Source organism: Xylona heveae (genome assembly GCF_001619985.1).
Source record: "Xylona heveae TC161 unplaced genomic scaffold L228scaffold_1, whole genome shotgun sequence".
Taxonomy (NCBI): Eukaryota; Fungi; Ascomycota; class Xylonomycetes; order Xylonales; family Xylonaceae; genus Xylona; species Xylona heveae.
The window spans coordinates 1,379,076-1,390,073 of record NW_017264193.1 but is presented as its reverse complement, the minus strand read 5'-3'; the positions used below and the strand labels follow the sequence as shown (position 1 = coordinate 1,390,073).

At 45.6% G+C, this 10,998-nt stretch overlaps 5 protein-coding genes across 5 annotated transcripts; 1 reads left to right on the top strand and 4 right to left on the bottom strand.

The window, feature by feature from the left end:
- Positions 1–275: 275 nt before the first annotated feature.
- L228DRAFT_257776 (hypothetical protein) lies at positions 276–1,914 on the bottom strand (the record flags this gene model as incomplete). The annotated part of the gene is made up of 2 exons (XM_018334017.1): positions 1,566–1,914; positions 276–1,513 (listed from the first exon to the last, which is right to left on the bottom strand). The coding sequence occupies exons 1-2, from the start codon at positions 1,609–1,611 to the stop codon at positions 276–278; spliced, it is 1,284 nt and encodes a 427-aa protein (XP_018191872.1). The 5' UTR covers positions 1,612–1,914.
- Positions 1,915–2,909: 995 nt separating this feature from the next.
- On the top strand, positions 2,910–3,865 carry L228DRAFT_242770 (adenylylsulfate kinase). The gene is made up of 3 exons (XM_018331531.1): positions 2,910–3,016; positions 3,102–3,354; positions 3,402–3,865. Exons 1-3 carry the CDS (start codon positions 3,009–3,011, stop codon positions 3,774–3,776), a joined length of 636 nt encoding a protein of 211 aa, XP_018191871.1. The 5' UTR covers positions 2,910–3,008; the 3' UTR covers positions 3,777–3,865.
- L228DRAFT_216502 (vacuolar ATP synthase-like protein subunit C 1) lies at positions 3,806–5,447 on the bottom strand. Its single transcript, XM_018330117.1, has 5 exons — positions 5,042–5,447; positions 4,891–4,985; positions 4,743–4,834; positions 4,197–4,689; positions 3,806–4,139 (listed from the first exon to the last, which is right to left on the bottom strand). The coding sequence occupies exons 1-5, from the start codon at positions 5,340–5,342 to the stop codon at positions 3,942–3,944; spliced, it is 1,179 nt and encodes a 392-aa protein (XP_018191870.1). The 5' UTR covers positions 5,343–5,447; the 3' UTR covers positions 3,806–3,941.
- Positions 5,448–5,929: 482 nt separating this feature from the next.
- Positions 5,930–7,488, bottom strand: L228DRAFT_279535 (hypothetical protein). The gene is made up of 3 exons (XM_018335691.1): positions 7,171–7,488; positions 6,404–7,110; positions 5,930–6,330 (listed from the first exon to the last, which is right to left on the bottom strand). Exons 1-3 carry the CDS (start codon positions 7,349–7,351, stop codon positions 6,307–6,309), a joined length of 912 nt encoding a protein of 303 aa, XP_018191869.1. The 5' UTR covers positions 7,352–7,488; the 3' UTR covers positions 5,930–6,306.
- Positions 7,489–7,831: 343 nt separating this feature from the next.
- Positions 7,832–10,730, bottom strand: L228DRAFT_216497 (CBF-domain-containing protein). Its single transcript, XM_018330116.1, has 4 exons — positions 10,604–10,730; positions 9,395–10,551; positions 8,787–9,336; positions 7,832–8,734 (listed from the first exon to the last, which is right to left on the bottom strand). The coding sequence occupies exons 1-4, from the start codon at positions 10,646–10,648 to the stop codon at positions 7,925–7,927; spliced, it is 2,562 nt and encodes an 853-aa protein (XP_018191868.1). The 5' UTR covers positions 10,649–10,730; the 3' UTR covers positions 7,832–7,924.
- Between the last annotated feature and the right edge of the window lie 268 nt (positions 10,731–10,998).

Here is a 10,998-nt window from a genome sequence, read left to right as displayed (position 1 = left end):
ACACAAGTACCTCTATTTTCTGCGGATTGCCCTGCCAGGGTTGCATAAAAAGACCAACGCCTCATCTTATTGCAAATTTGATTGCTGAACTACTCCAATTTTCTGATTCGTATTTTTTAAGAACTTCATCCGCAGGAAAATGCGAAACAAAACAAGTATCCTCCGAGCAATCACAATATCCTCTTCGTTACTTCAAGTTTTCAACACGGTTTCAAGACCATAGCAAAGCCAAATCTGGAAATGGAAAGTATTCTCTTCCTTGTTTGTGATTGATATCACGGACATTTGTTTCGAGAAAAGCGTCTTCGCATCGCAGAGATTTGTCTTCTGCCTCTCTCCGCCTGCCCTAAAGCAAAGCGCACTCGGCACTGCGTGGCGGCTTGTTTTTCTTCTTGCTTTGGATGCTCTGCTGTTCCGTCCAGAATGCGGATTTGCCTCACAGCGATGTCAAAGTCCTCTTCTTTTTCAACTTTTCGTTCATGACTCTTATCCTCTTGAGTTCTTCGCGTCGTCTGTGTTGTGTTTAGATCCTCCGGATAAAGTCGTTGCTCTTTGATACTTTCGAGTTTGGTGCCGAACGAACGCTGACGGGTCCGCCCTCTGTCCATTCTCCGGCTATTTTGTTGTTCCTCTTGATGCAATTTGTCGTCTAAAACCTGGCTATATGATCCCAGTTTTAGGATTTTTGCGTCAAGCTGCTGGAGCCTTCCTGCGTCTTTGACAGCGTCAGTTTTTAAGCTAGCCTGAAGTTCCTCTTGCCCAGGACCTTTTTGTACCGGAGGGTCTGAACTCTCTATCCGTTGTCCAGTAGCATTTATCCTGGTACCGGAATTTTCTGGAATCAAGATATATTCTATTTCGGAATCTTTGTACGAGATCATGGATGAGTGACACGAAACGTCGCTAAACCTTGTTATTGGTGGTGAGCGTGGCGTATATCCTGGTTGGCCGCACTCGTAAAAAAACCTGTGAGGGATTGGTGGAGGGCAGCGTTCAGTTATGTTCTCTTGAATCCATTCCTGAGTCGCCGTGGCGGAGCGCCGAAACCTTCCAACTCCGATCATTTGAGGTAGCTTCGGAATCTCGTACAAGAAGCTGCACTTATTTGTTACATTATGTTCTTTTCTGTCTTCCACTTTGGGTGGTAGCGTCTGATCAGCTGCTGCGAGGCCTTGGCTATAGAGTTCTTCCTCTTCTTCTAGTTCTGTGTTGACCAGATGGTCAAACGAGATAAGTGCCCTCTCCGCTCGTTTGTACATGGCAGGATGTGCGCGCTCCAAGATCGCGGCGTTGCTTCCCTGTGATGGGGCTACCCAGTTTGGTTGAGCGGAATTTCTAGGCCGGCGAAATGGGAATTCGATAACTCCTCCAACAGTTCCACTGGCCGGAGAAGGAGAGCTCTGATTGTGGGCATAGCTCCGATTCTCCGATTTCAGGATCTCGGAGAACTTCGCCGCGGTACTGACATGAAATTGTTCCTGGGTCCATCTATGCTTCAAATTCGCTGTCGCGCCTAATGCCAGTTAATTGAATCTTGTCATCCCTGCGCAAAGATGAGTGTGTACCTTTCCCAGCGCATTTCTCCAGCAACCAGTCGCAGAAGTTGTCCATCCTGTGGCCTAGATATGGCGATCTATTCCCTCAGTCGTTGTTCATAGAAAACCAATCTTGGTGGAAATCGTTTGTCTTCACAGTTGAAGCGATTGTTTGGGTGATTTTTACGCTACAAACATTGAGTTGAGTGGAAAGGTTCGCGGGGAAGCTGTACGTCAGTGAATCCTTCCAAAAACAAACTGGACCTCATCTTATATATTTACAATACTCTGGTATCTGATCAAACTGAAGCCATTGTATAATCCAAGACATTTTCCAGTATCCCTTTTATTCTCGAAATTCAAGCAATAGGTTGAATAGGATCCCCTTTAAAAAAATGTGAAGGGAATGAGATTCGAAACTTGTGAAGCCGATGTTATGCTGTAAGGTTCATGGGAAGTTCGTTTCAAACCCAATTTTCTTGCCATCCAAGCAAATCAGTGAATTCTTTGTGCTCTTCACCTGATGGATTTGTATACGAGGGAGCAAGTTTCTCCCAGCTGAACTGATTGTCTTGATCACTGTTGTTTGTGGCATTCGATTCTCAATTTTTTCCTTATATCGTTTCTACGTCACCGTTCTCCTCTTCGTTCCACCCTTATTCTTTTCTAGCGAATATTAGTATTATTCATACTGCTATTCTCTTCCATTTGGATTTTCCTGAGTATGGGAAAGGGGGCATGAGAGAATATAAAGAGTGCTAATAACGACACTATTCCAGTCGCCGTAGCTCCTAAATTTGCTATAGTGATTCTGTAGCGACTTCGTCATAGACTCCACAGAGGCTTCAATATTTCAAGAAGTGTTTTAAAAGTTCTAGAAGGCTAATACGGCATCCGACATATGGAATATTGTATAGACCATAGAATTTTGACGTGCACAATTTACCCATACTTTGAAGAGCTTTGCATTAGGGGTTTACGGATTGATTTCCCACAAAAAAAAAATAAACAGATTGAGGTATGTTTTGAGGACGAACGTACTCATTGGTGGTTTCCCCGATCTAGAGCTATCTACTTGATAGATATATTGTCCTATCACTGTCCAACCTACAAAGTGACAAATCCCGACGATTAGGGTTTTGCAACTCAGTTGGTCAAAGCCGGTCTATCCTAAATGAGGCACTTCCATGTCAGGGTTCGGCACGGGCCACCCCGGACTTTCGTGGCACTCCGCCGCAAAGACGTGTCCAATCACAGTATATGCAGGTAATAATCTCACACCGCCTTCGAATCGAACCCTTTCAGGTATGGTGGATGCCGATAACGCAATCGAGTCCTTTCCCAAATTGTCACAACTCTTTCAAAACCGTCGAGACTTCAGGCATTGCCCGCATATATTTTCGTCAACCGTTCAAATCGCTGTCTGATTGCTAAGATATCGACTGGGTCTTCGATTTGACATTCCATTGGAAAATGGCTAGGTAGTTTTTCTCAGCCACCCTTTTCCTTAGGCAGTGGAAAGGGCACACTTTTGCGCAACTAGACTTACACAACTATACGCTTTAGCAACATTACCTGGCACCCGTCTCTTTCTCGCCACGAGCGCGCGGAGCTTCGTGGACAGCGGGGTTTTACTATATGGTTCACCGGACTCTCTGCATCTGGGAAATCCACGATCGCCACCGCTCTTGAACAGCATCTCCTCCATCTAGGTCTCGCCGCGTACCGGCTCGACGGTGATAATGTCCGATTCGGCCTGAACAAAGACTTGGGATTCTCTGAAGCTGATCGTGTAGAGAACATTCGGAGAATTTCGGAGGTATGAGAGATGCCGACGTTTGATGGCGTAGCTAACATGATCTACAGGTAGCCAAACTATTCGCAGACTCGTCAACCATCGCTCTGACTTCTTTCATCTCTCCTTATATAGCTGATCGTAAGGCTGCGCGGGACTTGCATGCGGCCGCGAACCAACACACGGAGGACGATCCAATCCCTTTCATTGAAGTTTTTGTTGATGTGCCCCTAGAGGTCGCGGAGAAGCGAGATCCCAAGGGGCTTTACAAGAAAGCTAGAGAGGGTGTGATCAAGGAATTTACTGGGATCTCTGCTCCCTATGAGGAGCCAATTGACCCCGAGATCAGAATTCGCGCTGATCAACTGACCATAGAAGAGGCGGTTGTCCAGATAATGACATATCTGCAAGCTCAGGGCCTAGTGAAAGAGGTTTCTCGCGCCTAACAACAGTGCTTATTCAAACCATTACTTAAATGAGAGAGCTACAAATAGAATTTGAGGTATATAGAGATCTTAAAACAAATAGAATCGTTCCTGTACAAAGATCGAGCCAACATCGACTGTGATCGTGATTTGTCAGATTGAAATGCCTACAAGACGTGCTCGTCGTCAATTGATCTCAAATTCGTAAAACACAAAGGCGTTGTATTCTCCACCATCTCCGTGTCCAACCGCTGCCATTTCAGAGACAGCGGAATCATCTCTCTTTACTCGGCCCTTTTTGTCACGGCCGAAAGCATTTCCTCCGAGGTATGAATACGAGGCATCAAGTGCATCCTTCGTCTTTTTGGCGAATTTAGGAGACGTCTTTTCATATCAAGTCAGTATTGCATGTTCGAGCAGGATTTAATCATGGCGGCTTACCTTTATCAAACCGCAAACAAATGAAAGGGGTAAACCGTATCGTAAGACGGTCTCGACAAAGACTCGTAGCACCAAAACATGTGCCCACACCATGACGGCCTCACTCCATCCAGTGTGGCCCAACCTCAATGTCTCCCCCCAAAGCTTCCGCTCTTCCCTGCTCAGGCGGTCAACTTCTCTGAGCTCTTCTTCTCGCCCTCCCTCTCTATAAGTGTAGTCTCGCGGTGTCCATCTTCTTTCGCGACAATTATGTATGAACTCTTGGCTGTATTTCTTGAAAGTGGTTACAGCGAACAATGTGTACTCGTCGTCTGAAGTAATGGAAATGCATGATCGAGGAACAACCATTGAGGATACCGTTTCGTAGGATTTATAGAAATCTTTAACAGCTTGAGAAGGGACTGCGACAAGGTGTGTTTCGAGATACTCGGACCCTTGAATCATAACGGAAGGGTCGACAAGCTGCGCGAGTGATCGCGTAGAGAGATTGCCGCTAGATGTGGTTTAATAGGTAATATCTGCAGAGTGCGGAATGGAAAGGCATACGTCTGTTTTCGTTGCAGAGCAACCAGATTTGTCTTTACTTGATTGTATTGATTATACTTGCTTCGAACATCATTGTCAATGCTGGAAATCTCCTGTATTTCTGTCAGGCCATTCGTATTCAATGATCCGAGAGCAATATGGAGACTACCTTCTGTAGAGCGTCAATTAACTCGGCAATCGGTTTGTCTGCTCGATACTTGACCTTGTTCCAGATAAAGGAGCGCAGGTACTGGTCGACAGGTTCTATAGCCATTTTTAGAGTAGGCTCCTCTCGTTATTGTCTAAATTTAAATACTCACTCTCAGCAACCCTCTTCTGCTGGTTGAGCTTACTCTCATCCCCACCGAGTATGCTTCGCAATGAATCGCCAACTTTGCCAATGACCCCTTCACAGGCAGCGTCCAATTTTGCCAGCTCGTCCGCTTGCTGTACGAGCGCATCGAGGGTGCCAATCTTGAACTCGGGAATGGAAAATGGAGAGACAGTGCCGAAATCTGAAGATACAGTAGATTGAAGAGCTGTGAATGCCTCATCACGGTCATTGGTAGGCGATATTGAGGTTGGTAAAGAAACCAACATATATCTTGCTTGATGTGACATCTCAGAATATGGTGTCTGCTAGACGTCGAATATAAGCTTCCAAAGCACTGATAGGGATGTAGGTGTCCGTGTGCTGAAGCAGCTTGGAGAACTCACAGAAGGCTGTGGTGATGTTATGCTGTGTGTATGTCCTGACGCTAGCCGATGCTTGGCCTCTCTGATGTCCGCTTCTCGGTCGCAACAAGGCAGGAAAGATAAAGTTACGGTACTATCGCTTGTACTGCCCTGACTGACGAACATCAAAAGGTACCTTGTAAAGTACCGTTCAGCCCGTTATCGCGGTTCCATTTGTGAATATCGCCTCGCCTGCTCGTTGATACTCTAATTAAGTCAACTAGCAGTTGGTGCCTAAATCTGGGAGAGGCTTCATAGCCGACACAAGCTGCTATTCAAGGTTTTACAATTGATGTATAGGAAGTTTGATATTACCTCAGTACATTCCTTGATTGCAACATGTAGATATCAATCTAAGTTATCCTGGACTTCGGCAGAGTTAAATGTAAAGACGCATACCGCCGCCCTTAGAATAAACTGACGTTATCCGATTGGTGTCAATAGTTCCAGACACCACTGGGAGAAGGGACGTAGGGAGGTTTTTATTTTCCACAAATTTGACGAGATACAGATATATGTATATATAAAAAATATACATAATAAAAGATTCATGCTCGGTGGTGTTAAGGCCTCTATTGATCTAAAAATTTCATTGCGCTGGCAGCAATGATACGACTGCTTTCTATGTTCTATAAGGAAGATCTAACTAGAAATATCGTGGAGGGAGAGGTGGAAGGTAACGTTAAAAGTCCGTAGCGCGCTCGAGTTCTTCAGCTGCCTTCTTGTTTTCGAAAGGCGGAGGGCGACTTTTGAGTATTTGCTAGTAACTTAAGTAGAGGCGATTGGAAGGGCAGGGTTTCTCAGCGCAAATGTATCGGTTGAATAAGATACAAAGCTGAACAGAGTCCGATTAGCTGTAGAACCTAGCCATGGCCTGGGAGATGGAGTTGTTAGTCAAAGGTTGGACTATGTCCTCGTATAGATAATTAGGTATGGATCAAACTTACAGCTGCTTGCTTGGGTTCCACAAAGAGGGCGTCGGCCTCTGCCAGGAGTATCGATTTTTTTCCATTTTCAGCGAGTGTTTCAAGACGCCCTTCAACCCACGCTTTACGCCCTTCAGTTTTTACTGTTTTTGCTTTTAGTACGACAAACGAACCGGCCAGAGCGGGATTGCGATAATTGATATTCAGCTTAGCTGTCAATCCCACTTTGTTTGGTAGTGCAGGAAAGCAACACCTTGCGAGCCCTTCGTCAAGAATTGTCGCCAAGAGACCGCCATGTACAATTCCAGAGTGGCCGCAAACATCAGGGCCCAGATATGTAATTGAAGTCAAGTTGTCTCCGTTTGCATCAGTCCATGCGTATGGTGGAACCACTATCTTGCGTTCACCGGCTAAAGTTCCACTGGTGAAGTTGTGGCTTAAATAAGCTGAAGGAATTTTGAAATGGGGCCTTGACTCGGAAAGTGCTGGGTTTTTCCGAAGACTGACAGCAAGTGGGTGAGTCTTTATATACTGGTCAACTTCAGACGACTTCTCGTCATATGGTTTGAACATAGAAAGCGTCTCAGCATCGGAAGGATGTGAAAGGTATTCATCAATTGCTGAAAACACCGGCGCCGCTGCCACAGCAAAGCCCGCAGTGGTGAAGACGATCGAGATTGCACAGAACCCGAGAATCCGCCAAAATACAGTCGGTGATTGTCTGAGGTCTTTAGAAGCGTAGGTACCCGTTAGCATAGAAAGTTATAATTGAAGAGCTTTTCACATACCCTGGGTAGCATGAGAAGAGGTAGCAGTTGCAAAAAACCGTGCTACGTGATTTGAACGGAGTAAATTATGGCAGAGAGATCCTTTTGTCGTCGATGACTTGAAGCATAAAGATACAAAAGGATCATGCCTCCGGCGCGAGATCAAGGCCGCTCGCGAAAGAGCAGGTCTTGATAAAAACATCAGACGACTAAGGGTACGTCCAAACTAGAAGCAAATCAACAATAGTCAAATATTTGATATGCTGGCAAAGAAGTGGTCAGAGAGGCCACAATTTACAGAGCAGAAGACTACACGTTAGCCTTGAAGATGCTTCGGATTCTGCTCTGTCTCCAAGGCTCATTTCCAGTCCCTCGGTCCAAGGGGTCGATTCGTCGAAGCCGTAGCGATGAGCAGCACCGTCGCTACTTGTAGTACTACGGTAACTAACTTACCTACGGAGTATGTGCAGTATACCTTCGGAGTATGTGCAGTATACCTTCGTACTGAGTAGAGTATTCGGACCAGGCTAGCCAATTTCAGTAATCATATACGTCTTCCTTTCTCGTACTCTAAGGTAGGTCGTGCTAGGTCGATAATGTCTTCCGCAATACATTCGAGGTGACAAACATTCCCAAAATAATTCACCGTCTCGCAGCCTTGCTTTTCATGAGTTTCAAATATTTGCTTTTTGCCGATTAATTAAAATTTAAAGAAATTGGAGAGTAACTTTTAAGAACGCTAATTTTCATAATATAGAGAGTACTGGTCAAAGCATCAAATATTGTCATCATCATCATCAGCCAGTAGATGCGCATAGTCATCTGCAGAGGCAAACATGGGAAGATGCTTGAGCTTGCGACGTTTCTTCTTTTGTGCCGTGGCAGACCCGGACTCGGTCTCCAGAGAAGGTTCCATCTGTTCCTCGGGAGGTGCTTCGATATCTGATTCCAGCTCAATGTCGCTGCCTAGAATAGCGTCGTCGCCACCAGCATCAAGGTCGACTTCAACGCTCCCTTGGCTTTCATCTTCAGAAGACACCGGTACAACTTCCTCATCCGATTGGCTCTCCTGGTCGTCGGATTGCAAATCATCCATTTCAAGATCGCTATCCCCTTCTTCGCTTCCCTCTAATTCTGGTCTGGAATTAACAAGCGCTGTCCAGATATCGTCTTCATTCTCTTCATCCTCGATATCATCATTATTTTCTTCAGCCCGTTTGCGCTTAGACGGAAGTCCTTTCCCCTTCGCTACCTGGTTGAAGTACCGATGGAAAAAGACCTCGTCAGCGGCGACATCGTCAGTCTTCTTTTTCCAAAAGTTCTCGGAATTTACAGGCATTTGTGCCGCCGTGCTGTTCTTGGCCGAAACCAGCATTTCATTTGTAAATCCACCTGCCAACGGTTGCATGATGGAGGTGCCTTTAGGACCACCAGCATTTGATTTTGCGTTACGATATACGAAACGATCCAGGAAGTGAGAAAGTGTGTGTAAAGAGAGATCTGGTTTCTCGGGCATCGTGTTGTTTTGTAGGAGCCGAACAGCAAATAGGGATACCGAAGGATGAAAATGTGTGGTGAATGGGGTCTGCGCCATGTCAGTGGATATTACCTCACGGAACTAAACGGGTTTTTCTTACTAATTCCCAAAGACAAGTCTTATCCGCGTTGCTATATTCCGGATCTCGCTTCCTTCCATCATAAAACTGACTTCTGTCCACGGCGTAGCCGGTGGTAGCTGAATTGCTCTCGACATTTTCGTCGCCCGATTCGTCTGGAGCATCAAAGAATCTCTCTTCGTCGGCGTCGCCATTCTCCTCGGGTTGGTCTAGGAGGGCTTTCAAGCTCGGAAAGACACTCTGTAGTTCCCTTACAAGGTATATTACTCCACAGATGAATGGAGGTTGGTGTAAAGAAACAACCTGCAAAAGTCTCTTTACAAATGCTTTTACTCTCTTCACGCTTGTGTCAGCCTTTAGCGATCGATAGAGAAGATTTAAATACATCGCTTGTTTTGAGGACGTGAGCAATCGAGGGTCAAGGATCGATTCATAAAGAGTACGGTAAAAGCGGTCAGCCGAGACCTGCTTCGACCACGAGAATTGCTGGATGAGCATGAGAGCTTGAATACTGGTGTTGAAGTTGGAAGAATGTGTGATCTTGAAAAGCGTTTCCATGTGATTTTTGAAGCTGTGATAGATTGTGAGTGATAGAAAGACTGAAGAATTGTGAGATTTTATCAACTTACTTGGATTCATCGTCCAATCTGGAGAAGGGGAACGATCGATTGAGGCCGGTCAGGACGGCTGAAATGACCTTGTCCCGCATTTCTTCGTCAGGGTTGTTCACTTGCTCGCTCAGGTCCGAGTTGCGACTCTCCTGCTTCTTTGCATTCAAAGCCTTGTTATCTGGTTTACGGTGAAAACGGGATCTTCCTCGAGAATTTTCTTCGTCTTCTTTCTTTTTCATAGCATTGAGCAATGCTACAAAAACACTGAAGTAAATGTCAACTAGCCGGTTTGCAATGTTTTCTTCCTTCGTGCTAAGAATTGTCTGGTTCAATGTAATCAATGCGTAATATTTTGCATGGATGTTTTGACCGGGACGGAACAGAAGTTCGGATTCAATGGAAGTTATAATGACTTCTTTCATCAGCGGATGAGTCGACTGCAGCTGAAGAAGGAGGAAAGAAGCTTTTGAGGATATCTTTCTGCTTGGATCGCCGAGTTTATTGACTAAAAGGCGGAGCAAGTTTGACTCCTGTTCCGGCTTCTCCTTCAACAATTCCCATACGTATACGAGAGCCCTACTCCGCGAGTATTCTACCTCATCATTGCACCAGACCTCCAGTATTTTGAGAACCTCAAAATAAGCAGACTTCAACCAATCCTCGTATACCCAAAATATCAAATGCTTCTCCGTCAGTTCTCCTGGTAGAGACTGAGTAGGCGTCCAGCTTGGACTGGCTTTTTGCAACGCAGTCAAGAGTCCAGATTGTGTATTGAACGGACGCAATTTACGATCTGCCGGTAGAACAGACCCCTGACCGAGTAGATCCTTAAGGGCACCAAGTGCTGTGATTGCCTGGCTTCTGCTCCTTTTTCTCGCCAGATTAAGAAGATTTTCGAATGCAGATATATTGTGTACTGGAGATTCCTGGATGGCGAGCGTCAATGCTGAAATCTTATCCGATAAAGTTCCCGAGGACATTATGGTTGACATGAAACGATTTGAGGACGAGGAATTAGATCTTGAGGATGCAAATGTTGCCGCATCCCTGTCTAAAAGCGTCCGTCCGTGACTTCGAAGCTTCTCAACCAGAGCAGTGGGTACAGCAGAAGAGATCCCATCGCTGGACAGTGATGTGAGCGGCGTGGTATGCCAGTCCGGTCGAGGGTCGAATACCTGAATGGTGAGTTAGTTAAATAAAAACATGCCTGTGTGAAACAAGACCTACAAGTTTCCCCCGAGATTTCTCGGACCTTGAAGAAGATGGCGGCATGATTGAAGAAGAATTCTTAGGTTACCCCAATGAAGGGTCACCAAGATATTGATATGCTGAATTTGCGCCGTCAGACCGTCTGCCGTGGAATCATAAACTAAGTTGGCGATTTCTGCGTATCTGCCTTTTTGACGGATTAACGACGGACCGAGCCTCGGAGCTTCCATCAGGGAAAGGAGGACGAATATTTTGACTAGCGACCTCCCACTTCAGTTAGCGGGTAGAGCGTTCATTGAGTATATCCGATCATCAGGGTCATTGTTTTTCCGAATAGACTTTGGCAATACCGGGGACACTTACGACGTCGAAATATTGAACGTTTGGACCGATAATTACTTACCTGTGCTGTT